This window comes from Trachemys scripta, chromosome 8 (genome assembly GCF_013100865.1).
Source record: "Trachemys scripta elegans isolate TJP31775 chromosome 8, CAS_Tse_1.0, whole genome shotgun sequence".
NCBI classification, from domain to species: domain Eukaryota; kingdom Metazoa; phylum Chordata; order Testudines; family Emydidae; genus Trachemys; species Trachemys scripta.
Window position 1 is genome coordinate 55,965,213 of NC_048305.1, and position 24,122 is coordinate 55,989,334.

Below are 24,122 nucleotides of genomic sequence, written 5' to 3' on the forward strand. Positions count from 1 at the left end.
ACGAGGAATGGGAGGAACAACCCAACCCGGGGAAGAATCTCATCGCACATGTGGCCCAGATGAGAGAACGAATGGCCCAAGTGACCATCATAGTACAAAAGCATTTGGAGAAAGCACAAGAGGCCCAGCTAACCTACTACAACCATCGGGCAAAAACACTGAAATTTCAATCAGGAGAACGGGTGCTGGTACTGGTACCAGCAACAGAAAGCAAGTTCCTGGCCAGCTGGCGTGGACCATATGAGATTGTTGAAGCTATTGGGGAGGTGAATTATAAGGTGAAGGAGCCAAGCCACCGAAGGCCAGAGCAGATCTACCACGTCAATATACTGAAACCCTGGCTCGATCAGGAGATGTGCCTGGACATCCTGCCGGCTCCATCCCAGGCAGAAGGCTCAAAAGGACAGGTAAGGATATCCCCCGAATTAGCCCCAGAACAACGAACAGAGATGATCCAGCGGAAGCAAGACATGTTCTCCACACAACCAGGCCATACGACACTGATCCAACACCACATCATCTCCCTACCTGGAGCAAGGATGACGATAAAACCATATTGCATACCAGAGGCAAAAGGAGAAGAAATTATGGCAGAGGTATTGAAGATGCTGGAACTCTGGGTGATTGAGGAATCCCACAGCCAGTGGTCCAACCCTATTGTCTTGGTCCCCAAACCTGACGCCACCCTGAGGTTTTGTAATGACTTCTGGAAATTAAACAAGGTATCCCAATTTGATGCCTACCCGATACCACATATCAATGAGCTGGTGGATCAGTTTGGCAAGGCCCAATACTTGACCACCTTGGACTTGACAAAAGGCTACTGGCAGATCCCCCTGGCTGAGGATGCCAAGGAAAAAACTGCTTTCTCTACACCTTACGGCCTCTTCCAATATACCGTCCTCCCTTTCGGGCTCCAATGGGGCTCCCGCGACTTTCCAACAGCTGATGGACAGATTACTTCGACCCCATGCCAAGTATGCTACCACCTATTTAGACGATGTAGTAATCCATAGCCCTGACTGGGAGACGCACCTTGGGGAAATGGAAGTGGTACTAGATGCTCTTAGACAGGCAGGCCTCACCTGTAACCCATCCAAATGTGCAATAGGGCTAGCCGAGGCCAGATACGTCGGCTATGTAGTCGGAAAGAGCCTAGTGAAACCCCAATGGAACAAAGAGGAGGCAATACAGGAATGGCCCCAACCAATCCGCAAGAAGCAAGTCAGACCGTTCTGAGGGATAGTGGGGTACTATCACTGGTTCAGTCCTCACTTTGCCCCGAGGGCAGTGCCTCTGACCGACCTGATAAGAACTCAGGGCCCAGAGATAGTTAAGTGGACGAGGCAGCAGAAGAAGCTTTCGCAGACATGAGGATGGCCCTTTGCAGTCATCCAGTGCTCATAACCCCAGATTTCAAGAAGGAATTCATTCTACAGACGCCTTGGAGGTAGGTCTTGGGGCTCTCCTTTCACAGATGGTGGGGGATGAGGAGCACCTGATCCTTTACCGGAAGCTCCTGCCCAGGGAGCAATGGTACGCCGTAGTAGAAAAGGAATGCCTAGCGATTAAATGGGACATGGAGATTCTACAGTTCTACCTACTTGGGTGGCAGTTCACTCTTGTGACGGACCACACCCCACTCCAATGGATGCACACAAACAAGGAGAGGAGTGCACGAGTAACTCACTAGATGGTTCCTATCTCTACAGCCTTTCCACTTCTGGATACAGCATAGAGCCGGAAGCCAACACGGCAACTCGGATGGCCTGTCACGACAACTCTGTCTCTCATCCCAAGTAGCCCAACACCATAGTGTTAAGGGGGAGGGGGCAGGAAGGGGGCAGGGAATGATATGTGATACAGCAGGGCCAGGGAGCAGTGGGAGAGGGGAGATATATAAGCCCTAGGCTAATTAAGGCATGGTTCCCTGTAGACTAGGGAAGGTTCTACAGGTTAATTGGAGCACCTGTAGTCAATTAAGGCCCTGTCAGGAACCTAATAAAAAAACCCTGCTTCACGCAGACAGGGTGGTGTGAGGAAGGAGAGAGGACTGGATTTTGGAGATGTGTTGCTGAGAATTGAAAGACCAGAGAACCCTGAAAGAGTAAGAGAGACCCTGCCCCAGTGTCAAGGACCAAGGGTAACCCTACCCAAGGGGGAAGAGGGTAAGAAACTCGCAGGGGTTGATAGGGCTGGTGCTCAGTGAGGAGCAAACCCAGACTCCTTCCCTGCTTCCCTGATCTACCACCTTCACGGGCCACTAGCGGGGCCCCTGGCACCCCAAGAGCAGGGACAAGGGGTGGCATCCTAGCCCCCCCGCCAAAAAAAGCATGGGACCTACCATACCAACATCGGCCATTCTGCCACAAATGTTAAAGAACTGGACTAGATTCATCCCTGTTCTAACTCCATTTATGACAACTGAGTTGCACTAGGGGTGAATTTGGCCTAATACCTAATTCTCTTGTGCTTTCAGGATTTAGCAAGGGAAAAACATCTTTAACAAAGTTACAGCCATATTTTTACCCAAACCAAGTCTGGTCTAGTGGTCTGAACACCATTTTAACTTTTGAGTTTTAATCCTAACACCCTCAATCACCCTAGGCAAGTCACTTGACCATCCCACACCTTCATTTTCCTGTCTATGAAGCAGAAATTATAGCACTCACTCACCTTCATCACAAGGGTATTTCATGCTTACCTAGTGACTTTGTAAAATGCTGTCAAGGTTGCTCTGTGTTAGCAGTTTCTCTGGCTTTAGTGCAAATGCACATCTAGGCAGTTATTTGAAAATACCTAAGAGCCAAATTTTGCCCTTTTTACGCTCTGTGCAACCCCATTAACAGCAACAGGACTGAACACAGTGTAAAGGAATTTGCACCTGTGTAGCAACACCTCTAATGTAGATGATCTGCACTGGAGTAAAATGGAGCTTGCACAGGGTTGACTTACACGAGTAACTTACTGGAACTGGCCTCCAATAATGTATCCGATAATCTAGGCAACTCTAATATGTTTTCAAATACTTTGCAAGCAAAAGAATGTGTTAAAACACATGGTGTCCTCCCTATATATTTCCATATGAGAGTTGTGACTAATAATCCTTCTCCATTATTAAACAAAGATGAAAATAATTGCCACTGAATACTTATCAGTGGGATGTAAGCATGCTAGATCACTTCAGAGCATCAAGAGAGGAAGTGCTTAATGGTATGTGTAGTAAGAGGAGGCCCTGAGATATAAACCTTGGTATCAGAGGGCCAGTATGAGGCCTGAGACCTAAACTAAAGTAAAGGTCAAGACTTTGCTAACATAAAGCAAAGTTAAGCTGTGAGCCAGAGGCAGGCCCTGCTCACAGAAGCTGGCAAGGAAAGGGCTGATGCTGCAAAAAGAGACATACCTAAAAGGTACTGGACACCAGATATCAGAACATACACTATACTGGAACATTCCACAGATAACATGGAACAGGCCGACCCATCCCAATGACAGGGGCAAAAGGGTAAAATGATGGATAGAGTTGTTTTGATCGAACCAACATGTACAAGGTGAGAGGCAGCACCTTACTACATAGAGGGGTTGTACCTCAATACGTCAGGAGTGATGTGTAACTTGTTTGTATCTGTGTATAAGAATGCATCCCTGAGTGGATATCTTTGTCCAGCCAAGGGGGCAGTGGAAAGTCCCGCCACTGAGCCGGGTCCTTGCCAAGAGGCACTTTCTCGTAGTATGCCCGGTAGACTAAGTAATCTACGGGGAACTGCAGTTGTGTCCGAGATCGCAATAAACCTGGTCGACGTGACTTTGCATCTTACTAGACTCTGTGGTCATTGGGGGTTCTTTTCGGGTCTGCTGTATCAGCTATCTGCAGAGCTGGGACAGCACACAGAGGGAACATACGCACGCAGAAGAGTGATATCAACACAGAAGAAAGCAGAGCACCACACCGGTAGCATCTGACAACAGTATGATTTCCCATTAACACGTGATTTGTTTATGCAATTTGAGATGCTGTAAACCAGATTAAAAATCATATTCTTCTAGTAAATCAGCTTCGATGGAGGCCTGGATGATTCAAGGACCAAGAATAGAGTATAAACGCCTTTAATCTTTAGCTAATATGTTCAAATCAAGCCCATTTCAGTAAGGACTGAAAGTTATTACCATGTTGTGGCTTCTCAGTGGCCTACTGGTGGTCTTGTTTTAGACCATGGTGCATAGAGGCCTGCGTCACAAAATTGGCACAAAATCTGCCTTCTTGTAGGTTACAACACAATGTGAAGGTTACAATCAAAACAGCACTCACAAAACAAAAGAGTTCCCAATCTGATCTATACATTCCACCCCACCCCACCCCACCCTCTCTCTTTCTCTCTCTCTCTCTCTCTCTCTCTCACACACACACACACACACACACACACACACACACACTCTCTCCTAACATCAGCATGTCCTGCCCTCCCAACACTACATTTAAAGTCCTCACTCCAAAGGACGGAGATCTAGAGCTTATACTCAGAACTGGTGTAATAATTAGGCATAATGTATTTTTTCCTAACCTAGCTCTCAAATTGCTAGCCCATTTTAGCTGACGCTTTCCCAAAAAATTCAGTTTGAGGCAGCCACCTGACAGAGAAAATTTCAGCCCAAATGGTTAGAGTTTGGTAAAGTTATCAGCAACCAAAACCAGGGTCTTACAATGGAAAATGTCTGGCAACCTACATTATACACAGTGCTACCTATAACACTGGATCAGTGAATATCCTTTATTATGAAAAATACTTATGATAATACTTCACTGAATATGCTTTAAAGGCCTGTGGTTTATTTTGTAAAAGTAATGATGTCTTAAGAATATGAAACTTCAGTACAGAGCTTTGCTATTACATTTTTTTCCTTGAAGTGGAATGAAGCTACCTTTTCCTTTAGTGTGAATGGTCAGCTTTACAGAACAGTGAAGTGAGAATAATCAAAGTTTCGCTATGAGTTAAAAGAAAAGCAAAAAAAAGGGAAAAAAATCGTATTTCCATATATATACTTAGACCCTGATCCAGGAAGGAGCTCTGTGTCGGCATCACCTGCAGAGCTGCTTGCAGAATTAGGTCTTCAGTCATCATCAGCGTAACTATGAAACACATTCTAGAATCACAAATAGCAACTGTGGTTTCATACATAGGAAGAGAGAGATCACTTGCGAAACAAATTTTAGAGTTTTACAAAGATAACCAATGAGATGGGTTTAAGAAGTGCTACTTTAAGGAACACAGATGAACTGGCTGTATTCTGAGCCAGAATTCTTGTTAGTGCTATCCTTTCTACCTTTTAAAGGATGGTATGCCTGCATGCAATTGAAGAGAATGCTGAATAACTCTTTGATGGGGATTACATTTCTTGTAATATTGCTAATGCATATAAGGCCAAATCCTTGGCTGGATTTTGCTCGTGTTTAGGTCTCAAAAGTAGCAGAAATTCTGTGTTGGTGCTGCTCAGCCAAACAAGCTATTTGAGATGCTCTGCAAGGGAACCTTACAATCCCATATGCACCGAGGGCTTGCCTACACTTACTTGGGGATCGACACACTGCGATGGATGCATCAGTGATCAATTTAGTGGACCCGCTACATCTACTGCAGATCGCTCTCCCATCGATCTGTTGACATAGCGTAGTGTGGACCCCACGGTAAGTAGATCTGAGTACGTCGACTTCAGCTACATTATTCACATAGCTGAAGTTGTGTAACTTAGATCGATCTCCCCCTGTAGTGTAGACAAGGCCTGAAAGAGCCAGCCTTTGAGTTCCAAAAAGCTTGTTGGCTCCCTTGATTTGTGGAACCTAAATGTATAAAAGGAAAATCTCCGATTATTTAGTATTATACAAGCAAGTTTCTAGACCTTTTGCAAAGACTGGGCATGAAAGTATAAATCAATCATTAGGGATTAAAAGAACAGCCGGATTCAACTCTACCACATATTACAAGATATTAACTCTTTCTAGGTTGTCACTGAGCTGAGCATACACTACACTATAGACAGGCATCATGGTTTGGTGGTTCAAGCACTGGCCTGGGAGTCAGAAGATGTGGGTACTATTCCTGGTTCTGGTACTAGGTCATCTTAGTCAAGTTACTTTACCTCTGTTTCATTCTTTATATGTCTTGTCTACTTAAGACTGTAAGCTCATTAAATCATGGATTGTCTCACTCTGTGCAGTGCTTAATATAAAGCTCTAGTCTTTGTAGAGGCTTTTAGGTGCTACCATAGAAATAGATGTGATGCTGGCAGACCAAGCGCCAGCTCACATCAAGGCCACTAGTCCTCACTGACCACGGAGAACTGCATAGCTGGGACATAACATTTAAGCATTTGCTGGGTTACCATAAAAGTATTTGGTCTGAAATTGTAAGCCCAGTCAGAGAGAAGTATTAGCAAATGTAAAAAAACTAGTTTACACAGAGGTGTCCTCTCCTCTCCAGCAAAAAAAAAAAAAAAAAAAGGCCCACAGACACCAGACAAGCTAGTTAGGAACATCAGTGGACAAAAGACTTTGTGGATTATTTTCACCCCATCCATGAAGAGAATACATGCACAAGTACTCATCCCATCTGCTTGAACTCTGGGGGAAGGGAATAAAAATCCTTGTCAAGAAGAAATTATCTCTACGGTGAGGGGCAAAGATTCACAAGCATAAGCAAGGGATCCCCAGCTGCTTAGCTTGGGTTCGCCCTAGAGGACGGATAGAGCTTGCATATTACAGAAACTTCAGTTGTCTTTTGGAACCTAAGACTGTACATTTGTGTGTGTTTGTTTACCTGCTTTAACCTTCTAAATAATTCTTATTTCTTAGTTATTAAATCTTTAGTTAATTATTATAAGGTTGGCTATTCTAGTGCTTGAGAAGTTCACACTCGATACTGGTTGGTAAAATCTAAATATAGAACTCACAACTAGTTTGGGATTTGTGTCCTGCTTCTTAACAGTCTGCCCTGAGGTTGGTACTCATGCTCATGAGCCATTCCAGACAGCTTGACATTAGATCTCAAACCCAGTTCTGAATTCCCTTTCTAAAAGATCTCTTGTTGCAGTGAAAGAGGATCAAGTTAGAAATCTGAATTTGCCTTAGAAGCACTGTATAACTGATTTAGAATATAAGCCAGAGTACCTGAAATTTATTACTCTGACATGTGTCAGGTTTATGCAAAATGAGTTTGTGGTATCAGCCCAATTTCAAATGGATAAGAGTTCACGCTGTAAACATCATTATCACCTCAGCTGGCATTGGTCACACTCTTCTTAGTTTTCTTATCAGAGAGGCCAAAGATGGAATGAACAGAGACTGAACTGTTTGTCTTTTACAGGTGATCTGTCCAGGTCCAGCCTGAGGCCACACTGGAGGGGGAGGGGAGAGGAAGGGAAACCACTGTTCCTGCCAGTGCTGTAGAGAGCACTTATATTTGCAAGGCTGTCAGTTAACCAATGATTTCACTTACAGTACAAATCTTAAAAAGAAAAATCTCATAGGGCCAGATCATAGCCTGCCCTTACACGTATGTGCAAAGTGGGGACGATGCAAAGAGCCTTCCTCTAATGTGGCTGACCCCTGTGTGAGGGCATAACTGCAAACCCCCAAACACACAGGCATTTGCTTCTCCAAAGGGATGATGAGGAGTCAGGGCTTTGACCTTGCTCTAGGCAGCAAAATGGGCCAGCCACAGAGTAGAGTGCATACTGCACATGCACCTGCGTAAAGGGTTGGCCCAGTTCCTGTGCTGTCCGAGGGCTTGCTCTTGCCCCTATTAAAGTCAGCAACAACTCCCCATTGCCTATTGTGGGTGCAGAGATAGGCTTCAAAAAGATCCAGTAGTCACTGTCAGGAGCTCAGGTGCTTTACACCTTCCCTCTACTTAGGCCTGTTCATTAATGACTCAATCTGGTCCATCGTTTATTGAGAAGGAAGTAGTAGCTACGTGAAAAACACTTGAATTATTTGGCATTGAACTGGGATTTTCTTAAGGCACAAAACACACTTGGTGGTTTATTGTGCACACACCACAGAAGGTGGCTTTGGGACTTTTGTATCCATAGTGTAACCCTCAGGAATGTCAGATCTTTCAATTCAAGGCATCAATCTCTTTTTTTTATTATTATTATTATCTAATCAAGAGATACCAGAATGATTCAGACTTTTTAACTTCCTATATTCCCTCTTAGGTGCCAGCTGTCCCTCAAGTAATTCTTTTCCCAGTATCAAAAAATATAAACTGAATTATGCCCTTAAAAGCATTGCTAATGCCCAATACTATGCAGGTTTGAAGATTTTTGTTGCTGGCGATGGCTGAAGATCAATCCTTAAGGCCTAGGATACACCTGAGGCCTTGTCACAAATTGAGACTGAGGTCTTAAGAATCTTTTAGGACTTAACCATGTAATCAATCCTACTGAGATCTTGGGAATCCTTGTGTAAAGTTAAGCATGTGCTGTATACAGAATCAAGGCCTGGGGTTTTTTATGTATAGTGGTGGTCAAAAAACAGGATACAGTTTTCACAAAAATGTTGACTAACTCCTCAATTTTTATTTCTTCCATAATATATACCATTCTCTTCCTCTGCCCAGTGATAAAGACTGTTTCTCTGGTAACCGGTGCTAAGGTTATGGATGTGGCTGAGTTCCACTCACTCAAGACTGATTCCAGAGCCTCTTATGACCCTGGAAGAGACACTGGGAAAGTCAGGTACAAGAATATTACAGAATCCACTTTTAGGGCCTTCCCTCAATTGTTCATGTTTTCAGCTGAATGATTTTTTTTAAATGAAAGTTTATAATCTTGCTCTATAGCCAGGAAAGTCTTCCCAATAGTAACCAATGCTTAACTCAGCCTTACATAAAGCAGTCTCTAGCCAAATAGCAGCAACAAAGGTATGAATCATTTAATTACCCTCCTCCCAAACTTACCTTGCTTTAACTCAAGTGAGGTGGTGTTTAAGGAAAACTGCACCCATTTTGCTCCAAGCAACAATCTGAAAATGTAAGTGGCCAGAAACATTTCTCACCATGACTATACTGAAGCATGGTTTAAATTTAATTGTAACTGACACTTCTGAACTGAAGTGGGCTGTAGTCCACGAAAGCTTATGCTCTAATAAATTTGTTAGTCTCTAAGGTGCCACAAGTACTCCTGTTCTTTTTTCTGAACTGAAGACAGCCATCTTGTTAATAATGTCATTTGAAGCCAAAGGGGTTGCACCAGCGTAGTCGTGAGCTCAATTTGATCCCGTGTCTTGGTTACCCATAACATCAGCTAACATTCCGGGGTGAATTCTCCTCCAGTATAGATCCTTTGAGGTCAGTGGGGTTCTATCAATGTATCCAAGAGAAGAACTTTGTCCATATGGTTTATATATTGTAATATAGCATTAGCATAATTATGCAGTTATGCATCAATCTTTGGCTCATTTACATCTACCTCATTTGGTGAACAGCTAAATCATTGTGTACCATTATGCTATTTATACAGATTGTAATCTCTTGTGGGCAGGAACCCTGTCTTCACAGAAGCCTGCAAAACACCAGTACACCCATTCTCTTATAACTTAGAGAATTTTTTCACTTGACCAGAGCTCGGAGACCCGGGAAGCGATGTTTAAATACTGTAACCTCCATGTATTATGTAAGCCTTATGTACTTTGTAAAATATCAGTTAGAAATACTCTTAAAGAAAGTTAGAAACTGGATTACAGATTCTTCCACTGAGCTCCCATGCCACAAATTTTACAAAGACAAGTCGCAAGATGGCCACTAGTTTGCAGGATATCTGCCTACAGCGGAAGTTTCAGAAAATGCAGCACGTAAGGATATATCCCTTTAAGCCATGCATAAGACACAGACTTGTCCCCAGCCCACAAAGAGCCCACTGCCACACCTGAAGTCTCTTTCGAGGCATAACTGTATTTTCTAAACATAGGCAAATCACAAACACTGTTCCTCAGCCCACCCTGAGCTACAGGTCCTACAGTATTTTCCCCCTTGTCTCTCCCAGTCCTTCCTGCTTCAGAGCCCACTGCAGGATTCTTCCATGACCTTTTAACAAAACACTTTCTCCCAAAAGGCTCTTTTCCCACTACCTCCCCACCCAGAGGTAGGGGGAGGCTGGTAGCCACTCCCAAGCAACCCATTCCCACTCTTAGCCCACCAACCTTATTGATAGCCTGGCTCTTTATAGCCCCAGATGCTGGCCCACCATCTTAACTGGCCAAACTGGGAGCACCTGTTCTAGCACAGGGGTGATGGACCTGCTTCATTTAAAGGGGCCAGCCACCCTGTGACACCACCATACATCTGTATACAAGAACCCCAGGACTGCTGGCAAAGTCAATCAGCATGCAGAACTTCTTACTGAGTGTGAAGCCTACTGGTGAAGCCTAGCCTATAAGGCGGTATTGGATGTGTTCCTGTGCCTGGATTTACTTCCTAGCAAATAGCATGCAGCAGAACATAACAGCGAAGGTTAAACTCAAAAACAAAATTAATCTGGAAATTTTAAGAATTGAGTGCAGAGCTAGAGTCACTCAGTGCAACTCCCACGCAGCAACTGCAGTTCTGGGTCCATTGTCTTGGTTTATATTTGTTCTTTCCTCACCCATTGCCTAGGAGGCAATGCTCAAGTGTTTTCTAAGGTAGGATGCTCCTGCCTATCCAATATTCCTTTAAATCTTCCTTTTTATTTTCCAAACTCAACTTCTGTAGCAACTTCCAAATTAGCACCTCTTCTCAGAGAAGAATGGGCATTTTACTGTTCTTTGTTTAATTTTTGCATAAACATGAGAAGATGTGGATTGCTTTGGTGTAACAAAGCCTACGCTTTGCCACTGGACACTGATACGTTTGCAGGGCCCAGTGCCCAAACTCAAGTGCATCTTCCTAATACCTTCCTGAAAGAAAGAGAGCTACAGATGAAAAGTGCTATATATGAAATAAATATACATAGACAGCTCCAGATATATGTCACATTTTATACTATATCCTCAGTTACAATCCAGCTCACTTGCAAAAATTCAAGACGACTGATTCCCTAAACACTGCAATGCATAATTTGTACAGATTAAAAGAAAAAAAATCTCATCAGAATTTGCCAGTCTTTTGCAAAATTCTGTTCTACTTGCAGACATACAGCAAGTTAGAAACTGAAAGTATGTATTACAGTTTAACAGAAAGTCAAATGTACAGTCTGAGAACTACCCTGTAATCCTCTCCCCCCAAAAAGGCCCGATTTTTCATAATCTATTCCAATTTATTCTTCCATTCTCCAGTGTCCCTGTTAATGATTAAATTCAAACTGGTTCCCTCACTTGTTACAGCTGAATTCCACAGCTGCCTGTGTTCACCCTGCAAAAGCAGCCTTTCTTCAAGTTGCAAGGACCAACTTCTCTCCTCAATACCTAAGGGATTTGAGAGTATAACTCCAAAAAATAAGTTTCAGAGCGGTAGCCGTGTTAGTCTGTATCAGCAAAAACAACGAGGAGTCTTTGTGGCACCTTAGAGACTAACAAATTTATTTGGGCATAAGTTTTCGTGGGCTAAAACCCACTTCATCAGATGCATGGAGTGAAAAATACAGTAAGCTGAATATATATTACAGAACATGCAAAGATGGGAGTTGCCTTACCAAGTGGGAGGTCAGTGCTAACAAGCCAATTCAATTAAGGTGGAAGTGGCCTATTCTCAACAGTTGACAAGAAGGGGTGAATACCCAGGGACAGAAAATTACTTTTGTAGTGCTAACGAGGCCAATGCAATCAAGGTGGCACATTACCAACAGTTGACAAGAAAGTGTGAGTATCAGCAGAGGGAAAATTACTTTTTGTAGTGACCCTACACTCGGGTCCAATAAAAGCCCAAATAAATTTGTTAGTCGCTAAGGTGCAACAAAGGCTCCTCGTTGTTGTTTTGTTTTTTTTCCTGCAATAAATAACTGATTTCCCTATTTCTTCCTTGTGAATAAAGAGGAAAATAGGCCCCGTCTAGTCTCTAAAACCCTCACACACAGAACATAGTTCTATTTGGAAGTTGAGGATGTCCAACATCCTCAGAAGTTCATTGCGTTTAATTAATCATTAAATGATTAATTTCATCCTCAATTGTAAATTATACTTTTATTAGTTACATACTAACCTTATAGACAAAAACAATTACTAGGAGCCCATTACAAACAGAAATAACTAATAGTTTTCACAGCTGAAAGAAAATTAGCATTATAGGGAAGATTTGGTAGTGAAGAGTCAAAAATGTGGTATTCTGTATGGTTCGTTACTTCATGCCAGATTCTCTACTCAGTTACAACTGTGCACCCCCACCTCATTCTATGGACAGAATTTTCAGAAGGGCTTAGCACTAGAGCTGTTTAAAAAATATATTTTTTAAAAACACATACAAAAAAGTGTTTTGCAAAACGTTTCATAAAAATGATCGTCTGTCATTTTTTCCCAGCTTTGCTGGAACCAACAATTGGTGGTAAATTTTAAGAAGAGCGCAGCTCATATTTAGAGTCAGCTCTGGGTGCTGAACTACTTTGAAAGTCTAGCCCCAATTATGGGTGCTGGGTACTTGAAGTCTGCTCTTAAACCCTTTCAAAAATCTGGCCCTATAAAGCGCATATGGATTACTGAGCAGAATTTGGCCCATTAACTCTAAATTGGGAAACTGGTAAGACCTGCCAGGTCATCTTGTGCATTCTCCAGCTATGTAGAATTGTTTTCTAGACATTACACAAGTATTTTTTCCTTGTTAATATTAAATGTCTCAAACAATAAGGCGTCTGCTACTTTCCTTTGAAATCTATGGCATGGTCTATTAGATCTTGCTATCAAGAAATTTTTCCTTAATTTCACCACATTACTTCTAGTAATCTACTCCCTAGTACCACCCTAAATAATGCCTTTCCCTGTTGGGTGTTGCACCCACTATTAGACAAATTATGTTACACACACCCGGCCACCACTACAAATTTAGTTCAAGCTTAGTCAAGTTAGGTTTATAAAATGTTATAATTTTTCCACATAAATCAGTCCCTCCAGCCTCCTACTTATCATTGTCACTCTTTTCTAAACTACCTCCAGCTTGTTGACAACAATCTGCAATTCCTTCTTTTAGGGCCTGATCCAAGATCCATTTAAGTCGATAGAAAAACTTTCTTTAACTTCGGCAGGTTTTAGGTCAAGCCGTTAGCATTTACATTTCTTATATATTTGTCATTCTGACATCCTGGGGAACTTAAAAAAAATCAACTCTTTTAAACCTATAGTAAATTAAATACCCCCTTCCTGTGTGGAAGTAACAAGAAAACCCTACCAATTCCCAAGACTGCAAGCCACGGTAGTGCCCAAACTCTGCAGAGCAGTGTAAGGTATGGGGGAGCTGGATTTCAAGGAAACCTGTAGATCTCCAACGTACTACAAGGTAAGGGGAAGTCAGGACCCCAGTGAGCTACTAACAAAGAAAGTCCCAAAAATACAGAGTTTAAGAAACAACAAAATGGACAAAGCCTTTAAACTGAGGTTGCAACTACATATGTTCAACAAAAAATCTTATAGTATTAAAGCCCTAAACCCTTAAAAATATCAAACTGAACAGGTAAGGGAAGAGAGATAAATACCTAATTCCACTCTCAGTTCATATAATCTCTTAAATGTACATGTGTACAGGAAGTGGTGTTGGCAGCTCAGCAGTGATGCACTCTTCCTTCTGAGTCAGTACTGATCTAATACGTCAATAGGCACTGTGCTGCTGGAGGTGCCATCTTTTAGATGGTTGTGTTCATTAAGGATCCTATGTCACTTTCTATAAGATTAACATTGGTGTTAACCTTGATGTCTTGTCCAAATTCCAAATAGGGCAATTACACATGCATACATACATTCCACCTGCAGCCATAATTGGCTGTGATACACAGCCCTAACCCACTATCAAGTGTTGCTGTGTGCTATTAAACAGCTGCTGCTTTTCAGCACAGAGATTACTACTTTTCAGTGAGGAAAATATTCCTTTGGAGAGAGATTTTCAAAATCACCTAAGGGATTTGGATGCCTGCACCAGGGACTAACCCACTCTGGTTTCAGGTCATCCACTGCCACTCAGGTGATTCTGGGGCTCCCAGCAGTTAGGTTGCTGAGACAACTTATCTGGCTAAATCACAACAATCCAGAGTTGATCCAAAGGAAATGTAAATAACAGAATAAATAAAATAAATCTTCTACACTAGACAATGCCAGGCACAGCCCCTCTTCTTTTTAGGGTCTGCCTCTTCTTCAACACTCCTTAGCCCATCTGTTAGGCTCAGCTTTCAGTCCCCCTGGGCTGGAATCAGTCTCTTTTCCCCAGGGCCGGCTCCAGGCACCAGCTCTCCAAGCATGTGCTTGGGGCAGCACCTGGAGGGGGGCGGCGCTCACCCGGGGAGAGCGGGGCCGCGGCTGGGCTCTCCGCCCTCCTCCCGGCACTCCAGCCGGTCAGGGAGAGCAGGGCCCCGGCTGGGCTCGCCGCCCTCCTCCCGGCGCTCCGGCCACCGGGGAGAGCGGAGCCGTGGCGGGCTCGCCGCCCTCCCCCGGCGCTCCAGCCGGCCAGGGAGAGCAGGGCCATGGCGGGCTCTCCGCCCTCCTCCCAGCGCTCCGGCCGGCCGGGGAGAGTAGGACCGCAGCCGGGCTCTCCGCCCTCCTTCCGGTGCTCCAGCCGGTCGGGGAGAGCAGGGCCGCGGCTGGGCTCTCCGCCCTCCCCCCGGCGCTCCAGCCAGCCGGGGAGACCAGGCCCGCAGCCGGGCTTGCCGCCCTCCTCCCGGCGCTCCAGCCGGCTGGGGAGAGCGGGGCCGCAGCCAGGCTTGGCGCCCTCCCCTGCTGCGCTCCCCGCTGGGGACAAGGGGGCGGCGGGAGGCTTTTTTGCCTGGGGTGGCAAAAAAGCCAGAGCCAGCCCTGCTTTTCCCCCATTGTTGATGGGAATAAATGTACCCCCTCAGAACATGGCAATATAAGGGAACTCACCTTTTACTGTGGGTTCCCATCTCTGTGTCCCTAGACAACTGGGATATCCACCCCTGTACTGCAAGCTGCCCTGTCTTTTCTTCCCTGGCCTTTTTCCTATATGCTCAGCCTGGCCTTCTCACTGACCCTTTCCTGCCTATCCTCCTGCTCTTTAACAGAGCATCCCCTTCCAGGTCCACTCTCTCTGGGTTCTCCCTCACCGAATTCAAGCTGACCTTTTCATTTCCCTGGAGGCCTAGCTCTGACTCACATGCTCCCATCATATTCATCCTGGACTCATTCCCTTTCCCTGGGGTGTCGGACTACAGTTGGGCAAGTGTAGCTGTGCCCCAACCCATTAAGAGAGCCAGTTCCCCTGTAAGAATACCCTATTCTCATCAATTTCTAACGGAAACTGAACATCCAGATCTCTGAAGTGACATTGAAAACTCTACCCTATACACTTCTGTTACTTAACCCTCACAAAATCCTAGTGAGTGAAGTAATTACTGCATGAAGGAAAATACTGAGATCCTCACTTCAAAGGCCCTATACATATATTTTTTCCATATGCATCTTGTTAGACATTTGTGACCTTCTCTCCCTGACCCAGCCCTCAGCATGGTGATCCAGGCCCTCATGGCTTTATGAAGAACAGGAGTACTTGTGGCACCTTAGAGACTAACAAATTTATTAGAGCATAAGCTTTCGTGGACTCCAGCATCCGAAGAAGTGGGCTGTAGTCCACGAAAGCTTATGCTCTAATAAATTTGTTAGTCTCTAAGGTGCCACAAGTACTCCTGTTCTTCTTTTTGCGGATACAGACTAACACGGCTGCTACTCTGAAACATGGCTTTATGAGTAACCTTTATGCTATACCTAGTGAGGATCATGTGCTAACTACATGTGCTAGTGAGGATCATGTGCTGAGCCATTACACACATTGAATCTATTTCCCCATGTTAAGTATCTTCACACCTTCTTGTCAAGCTGTCTGTAATGGGCTACCTTGATTATCACTACAAAAGTTTTTTCTCTTAATTAATTAGCCTCTTAGAGTTGGTAGGACAACTCCCATCTTTTCATGTTCTCTGCATGTGTGTGTGTATATATATATATCCTTACTATATGTTCCATTCTATAGCATCCAATGAAGTGGGCTATAGCCCATGAAAGCTTATGCTCAAATAAATTTGTTAGTTTCTAAGGTGCCACAAGTACTCCTGTTCTTTTGGCGGATACAGACTAACATGGCTGCTACTCTGAAACCTACAAGTAGAATGTGGACACTTGCCTATTGAGAGTTGCTGGCCACCGGGAATATATTGTATTAGCATTTCAACAACTACACTGGCTTCCCATTTGCATTCAGGTACAGCCTTAGGTGTTGACTCAGATGTATAAATCCCTCAGTGGTTTGGGACCTGGATATCTAATGGCTGGCCCCTGCCCCAGCTGCCACAATAGTTGAGTAAGTTGGGGTACTTGAGTTTACAGTCTCCAGATTTGATAATCCTGGGGCTGATAGCAGGGTGTTCTCAAAGGGTTGGACCCTTGTCTCTGGAATTCACTTCTCCAACTGGTTCATCAAAGCCTGAATTTGTTGACCTTTAGGTCCCAGTACAAGGCCTAACTTTTTTTTTAAGGGTATGACTACATTGCAATAAAACATCCCTGGCTGGCCCATATCAGCTGACTCGGGCTCATGCAGCTCAAGCTTCAGGGCTACAAAATTGCAGTGTAGGCATTTGAGTTTGGGCTGGAGCCTGGCATTATCATTCCCTTCTTATCTCTTGATTTCCTTCCATGCTATCCCATGTATCTGAAACCCCTTCTTGAGCTGGTTCCACCCTCTCTCCTCAAGGGATATGTCTACAGTAAAGACCTTACAGCAGCAAAGCTGTACCGATGCAACTGCTCTGCTATACGATCTCCCGCGTAGCCACTCTATGCAGACAGGAGAGAGCTCTCCTGATGACATAATTAAAGCACCTCCAATGAGCAGCAGTAGTGATGTCAGCAGGAGAGCATCTCCCGCCAACATAGCACTGTCATACCAGCGCTTCTGTCCGTGTAACTTACGTCAGTCAGAAGGGTGTTTTTTTCACGCCTCTGAGCGACATAAGTTTTACCAATAAAAGTGATAGCATAGACATAGCCAAATTCTCCTTAAAATATTCTTCTTCCTGGAAGTTGCTATACTCTAGTACTCCCCTCAAATACACAAGGAACAAACAAAGCCCGGAACCGTGGAATCTACCAGAGTGTCTATTTGTAAGCAAAGTAAACCACATGATGTTACTATGTATCTTATTCAACCTTACCCTTACCGCACATCACATCAAGTAAAAATGTGAGACAGGGGTTATCTTATTACCATGTTTGAACACGGAGCAGTGTAGATAAGCCCTTAGAGTCAGATCCCAAAGTCTTTACTTAGGGGCTCCTCTAAATGGAGACATTCAGAAAAATTAATCCAAATTAACTAAAGATGTGAATTTAAAGTGGATTAGTTAAACTGCATTAAACCCCCTGTGGACTCTCTCGTTCAGAATTAAAGTGGCCTTAATTCAGTTTGAATTCACTGTGAATTAAGCAACAGAGGGTCCTGTGGCACCTTTGAGACTAACAGAAGTATAGAGAGCATAAGCTTTCGTGGGTAAAACAGCTTTCGTGGGTAAGAAAGCTTATGCTCCCTATACTTCTGTTAGTCTCAAAGGTGCCACAGGACCCTCTGTTGCTTTTTACAGATTCAGACTAACACGGCTACCCCTCTGATACTGTGAATTAAGTAAACTAAATTAAGGCCACTTTAATTCTGAATGAGAGTGTCCACAGAAGGGTATAATGCAGTTTTACTAATCCACTTCAAATTTACACTTTCAGTTAATTTGGATTAAGTTTCCTGACTGTCCATGTAGACAAATCTTTACTTAGTCAAACTGCCACTGACTTTAAAAGGGATGGAATAAAAATGGAGTAAGAACCTCAGGATTTCGTCTTTAGGTTGTACACTCCTCAGAGCTGAGACTTCATCTTTTATCTGTCAAGCACCATGCACATTTGCCCATTATGGGCCAAACTCACTATTGGTGCAGAGGTCTGGCAAAGCCTCGTGCACTGCTGAAACCTCACATAGGAGTTGTATGGGTGACAGATGAGCGAAGCTGCTACATCAGGGTACCGATGAACCACCTCAAAATACTAAACTGATCTCTGCACAGAAATTTATGGGGCTGGTATGGAAGGTCAGGAGCTGCAGATACTAACTAGGCCTGCAAGCTGGAATAGTAGCCTAGCGCCCTGACACCGATTTGGGCGGTTGTGGAAATGACATTCATAATTACTGAACATGGTGCACTCCATCTACACAGAGCGCCAGACACTGGGGCTTTATGCCAGTGGAGTGTTTCCCCCTTTCTAAGTTATTCCCATGCAGTCTAGGATATGTAGCTGAATGCTTTTTGTAAATAAAATAAGACATATGTAGTACGATTGTTAAGCCTGATCCTGCAAGACTACTCATGTGAATAGTTCCACTGAGGTCACATGAATAAGTGTTTGGGTTTAATGTTATTTAGAAATTCACATGCTACTAGCATATAGTTTTATTGACAAAAAAAAAAAAAAAACACAACAACAAAAGGGAAAAAACAGCTGACTCTTCTCATTTTGCTGTTATTTCTAAAGCCCTCCATTACCCTTGTTGTGAAAAACATTCAACTGACTTTCTAAAATTAAGCAAGATTGTTTTAATTGCTTGCCTTTCTAATATAAACACTGATTTATTCTCCTCCCTTTTCGAAAGAGAAGCATGGTCACATCCTCCCTGGTTTCTAGAAGAACTTGTCCCATGACCTCTACCAAAAGATAGCCATTGATAAACAAGGTCTGAATCTTGCAAACCCCCACCAAAGCCAACTGGAATATTGTTTGGGGTGCACTCGTTGGACTGGGTCCTAAATAGGTATCAAGAATTAAAGACACTCTTCCATCTTCCTCCCCTCTCCCACTAAAAGTAGTACTGTAGGCTGCTTTCTTCCCAAAATTAAAACAAATAAAAAATAAAAATCAACCATTATTCATAGCAGGAGTTTGAAGCAGGGACTGTTTAGTTACACAAAGACCCTTTCCAATAGATCACTGTATGCAGACTGAAAATGGATTATGGCCCGACTCATTCTAAATAAATATTTACTTCTTAACTGTCTGGCAATGGCTCTCTCCATTCCCCTCACAGACAAGAGTGCCAAGAGCAGAAACTTGCAAACGTTTTTGCTTTCATGCATTTAAAGGGCTCATATAAAACAATCTTCTTAGTATCTGCAGTAACTAGGTATTGGTCCTTTAAGAGACTCTCAATGCTCATCATCAGGTCTCAATGACCAAGAAGCTGAGATACTGGCTTGAAGTTGAAAATTATACTGGGACAAATCTTGCCCTCTTGTCCTCCCGCACTGTATGAATGGCAGGAAGGGGAGCCAAGGAGGAGGAGCCCATTGACATGTTTCTCGTGGGTCTGTCCTGTGCTGAGTCTATCCTCCACAGTCTGGAGGAAACTACCAGAACTGCAGAGGCAGCTGATCTCCCCCTCTTGCACATTAGGAAGCATACAAATCTTCCATGTAGCCTCCACAATTTGGCCCATCAGTCTTCATCTGATAGTGATTTTTTCATTTTAAATCTTTCTAATTTGAGCAGACTCATGAGAGACACAGTTCATTATTCATTTTCCATGAGGTTCCTAAAGGAGTTGCAGTTTTACATTCTTACTCCAGCACAGATCACACCACAAACTAAATAATGCAGTGAACGCCAACTAAAATAGCAAACATCACTGAGCAGTCAGACTGCATTTTGTACCAAAATGGTTTTGACTCAGTTGGCCGTGAACCAGTAGGACTCATACTGGCCTCAATATAAGTTTTGTCTCAGTACTGACTATATGATCCCCCCCACACACACACACACACCTTTTTATACACATTTTGTTTAGCAAAAACAAATTTTCAGACATAAAATCGGCCACATAAACATCAGCTGTTACTACAGTGATGGGGGCATATATATATCTAGACAGACAGTAACAAAATGTTTGACACCTTTTTAACTATTTCCCTTTACAAGCAAATATATATATATATATATATATATATTCTGGAAAATTAAGCTGTCATTTTCTTTATCACTTTAACAATAAGCATATAAACACAAGTTTTGTAGCAGGTTTGACAATCCAGGTCCAGACTCCCCAAGTGGAGAACAAGAGGGGTTGAACCCCAAGAATAAGCAATTGAATCAACTGATTGTATACAACGTTATTGTGTATAAATATACATCAAGTAAGGTCTTTTAATAAAAGCTTGTAATGTTCTGTACTTGATGGTCATTGGAAAAGATGTTTGCAGATTATGGCTATGAATTTATGCTTGCATAAATAGCCAGGTCTACATTGCTACTTACTTAGGTATAACTGACATTGCTCAGGGGTGTGAATAGCAACATAAGTTACACCAACATAAGTTACACCAACCTAAAAGCAGGTGTCAATAGCTATTGCCTCTCACAGAGTGAATTTATTATGCCCACTGGAGAGCTCTCTCCTGTCAATATAGAGCACCCATGTAGTGCTTCTAGTGTAGGCTAGCCCTTTGCGTAGAACACTAATGGTAACTAGGGTGCAACTGCCACATCACTTCAGTGTGGGGAAGTAATCAGGCAGGGAGGGCCACAGGCTAGTTGCTTCCCTGACACTAATTCCAACAACCTACTATGGAACAACACAGGGGAAGACAATAGTGGACTATTAAAGTTAATTGAAAGACATTGAAATTGAAAAGAAAATCCCAGTCTTGGATAAGTAAGGAAGGAGGGAGTTTCCCCGGCTCTGTATAAAAACAAATTCCATAGTCTGAAAGGCGAAAGGGGAATTTAGATAATATAGAAGTGTAAAGCCTGAGATTGCATCTTTATGTTTATTTTCTGTGTAACTTGTCTGTGTTTGCTTTTCCTTACTGTTTCACCTTTGATTCTATGATTTCTCTATTAAACAAACTTTTATTTTACCCCAAACTGACCTCTGTTGTGCAAACTGTGGGGAGTCTGTTTGCCAAAGTGAACTGATAAGTGGGGAGAGATTTCATTCCTTGAGGGGTGATGAGCCGAAGTGGAAAAGTCTGAATGCCTGGTCATTAAGAACTCAGGGAAACAGATTTGGGGGAACTCCAGACCAGAACAGGGGTTGTTGAAGTCATTCTGCAAGGAATAATTAGGTTGGTGGAAGGCAGAGTTTATGCTTTATGCTTGTAGGCTGGCTACTGGTGTCAGAGCTCTGAGCCACATAGGCATAGTATTAAGGCACCCAACATTACAAGGCAGGTGGTAACAGAACCCCTTAGTGGTCTGGGTAACTCAAGTCTTTTCTGGATTATCTTTCTAATCCAAAACCCAGAGGAAACTTTATTGGCTTCAAAGGACTTTGCAAAATCGGGGTCTTAGGGCCAGCCTACAAAGCTGATAGTGCCATTTATAGGACCACAGAGTTGAGGTCTTGACATCAGGTGGACACTCTTTCCAGTTTCAGGGCATTTTGGCCCTCTCTGATTTCATTTGTTTATTTTTAGGCAAAGCATGGCCAATCATTAAGAGCAAAAAAGCATTATTATTGGCATGTGAAAAATCATTTGCTTTGAATCATGTTGGCCCTCTCTGAAGTGATCTGCCCCCTTCCTCAATTCAGCACATGGTTAAATGCTTTGCTGAAGTCCCACAACTTTAATGGGCCCCAGACAGCATGGAAGGCATTTTCAACAATGGCAAGATGGTATAGTTCACATACTTTCAATATATGAATGATAATTATCCAGTCTCAACTGCCTGGTTTTATCTGGTTACCCCTAAAATTTAAAAGTCTCCATCTGGAGAGGGCGATGCAAGCAGATGTATTTACTTTCCAAAAACAAAAATATTTGCCTCCACCGGTACGTTTCCTGCCCTCCTCCGCTCCCCCTTGCCGAGTTTGCCTAATTTGTACACTAACTTCAGCCTGGGACTCTAGTTTACTGGGAGTCCCTCTGTAAAAGGGCACTAGCACCCAAACCCACCCATTCAGTCCCCTGTCCCAGTCCCAGGCAGAAAGGTCTGGGGCACTCTGTCATGCAGTGAACCTGCCATTCTAGCTGTGCTGCTTTCTGCACGTCTGGTCCTGGAGGCTCCTGAGAACAGGCTTTGCCTGATCCGTTGGCCGGTGCAGATACAGCAGGGTCGGTGCTCATTACAATGAGTTACCCAGAAGTATCAATTGCTCCTGCCTACCTCTCAGATCTCTCCAGTGGCCACTGTCCTGTCTGCCCGCTGCTTTCACTTTCTGCGAACACCGAACACTTAGACTTTTAAGCAGCATCGTTTCTCCCCAAAGCAGCCAGCTTCTCCCCCTCCCCTTCTCCTCCCTCCCCGGATTAAAATTCAGATGCAAACGTGGTGGTGAGGCCGCTGCCTGTCTCCTGTCACTGGGTCTCAGGGAGCATCCAGACTGGGAGGCAGCCAGCCGCCAAATACTTTGCAACTTCAGAACCGCCCCACGAATCGCCGCGTCCCCCCGCCTAACTTGTACCGACTGTCTGCGGGCCGGCGCCGTACGGTACCTCGGATGTAGCTGCATTTGCTCTCGTCCAGCAGGCTGGAGGCAGAGCCGCCCATGGCGCGGGCAGGGGCTACAGCGCCGGACACGAGCTGCGGGAAGGCGAGAGCGGCTCCGAGCGCTCCCGGGGCCGGTCTGCAGGAGAGGCGGCTGGCGTGGGGAGCTGCGCGCCTCTTCGCAAGAGCCGCTCAGCCGCTTCGGATCAGGGGGGTGTTTTTCTCTCTCTCCTCTTCAGTCGGTGCGCAAACTTCCTCCGAAAGGCACCGCCTTCTCGTGCGCCTCCTCCGCTCCCCGGGCGGGAGAGCGCTGCTCGCCCCTGGGCTGGCTCCCCCATGTCGTCACTCACCTCTGTTCCCGCAGCTGGCTCCTCCCGCCCTTCTCCCTCCCCAACTTCTCCCCCCCTCCGCCCCGCCCCCCCACTTCCCTCCATTTCTTGCTGCCCCTTCAGGCTTCACGGTTCCTGCTCCCCCGCCCCTCCTGCGGCTTCCCCCGCCGTGGGGCTGTCACAGTTCAGCGCCACTGTCCCCCTCGGGGAGTTCGGGGGTCCCCCTCTCCGGGCCCAGCCCGTGAGAGAGCCTCGGAGTCGGAGCCCGCCAGGGGAAACACTGCCGCCCTCCGCCAGGTAGCGGGGTGTTAGCCCGTTTGGCGCCGCGCAGCGCAGCCACAAGCAGCTGTGTCGTCCCCCCTCCCGCCAATCCGACACCCCCTGTCACACGCTGCCTGGGTCAGAACAAGGGGAAACCCGCTTGCACCAAGTGAAACTTCTCCTGCGTGGTGACTGAGGCTCCTTCAGACACTATATGTTCCCACACAGGAGGTATCAGAGGAAAAGCCCCACACACACACACGTTCCAAGGAATTGGGGGGGGGGGCGGAAACACACCCTATTTCAAGGGCAGATGTTTTTTTTCCCAGAGGTGTGCTGGGATGCTATGGGATCCATGTGCCTAAATCTCCGCCATCACTGCCAATGTTACACTAAGGTTAAGAGCTTGGTCCTTAGTTTCAAAGCCCTAAATGGCAGGTGGGAAACCCGTCTGTGCAGGAGACAGGAGAGGGCTGGTCCCACCAGGGCCCGTGTATCAGCACAAAGTGCTGATACACCCGCTCTAGGCACCAGCACACCAAGCATGTGCTTGGGGCAGCACTTTCCAAGGGGCGGCACTCCACCCCCCCCCCCTTTTTTTTTTCTTGGGGCACAAAAAGCCATGAGCAGGCCTGCCCTGAACCAAGATGTTCCCTGTCAGCCGAGGCTTTCAGGCTGAGTTGGAACTGATGCTGCAGTTCTGGCTGCAGTCGCTAGATGGCGCTCATGGCAGCCTGAGTCGCACAGGCTGGACGGCAGTTCAGGGTGCCCGGCCGCTGGAGAGCCAGAGCGTCATCCCCGGGAGCTGAGCCCGGCTGCGGTGGCGAGAGGGGCTCAGCTCCAGGGGATGATGCTCTGGCTCTCCAGCGGCCGGGCAGCCTGAACTGCAGCCC

The 24,122-nt window shown here is 44.9% G+C and overlaps 1 protein-coding gene across 1 annotated transcript in view; it reads right to left on the reverse strand.

Moving 5' to 3' along the window:
* NIBAN1 (niban apoptosis regulator 1) overlaps nt 1–22,949 on the reverse strand; it is a 135,672-nt gene extending 112,723 nt beyond the window's left edge. Inside the window, exon 1 of the mRNA XM_034779778.1 lies at nt 22,648–22,949. Within this exon, the coding sequence (XP_034635669.1) occupies nt 22,648–22,702 (55 nt within the window). The 5' untranslated portion in view covers nt 22,703–22,949. The remainder of the gene's footprint in view (nt 1–22,647) is intronic.
* Between the last annotated feature and the right edge of the window lie 1,173 nt (nt 22,950–24,122).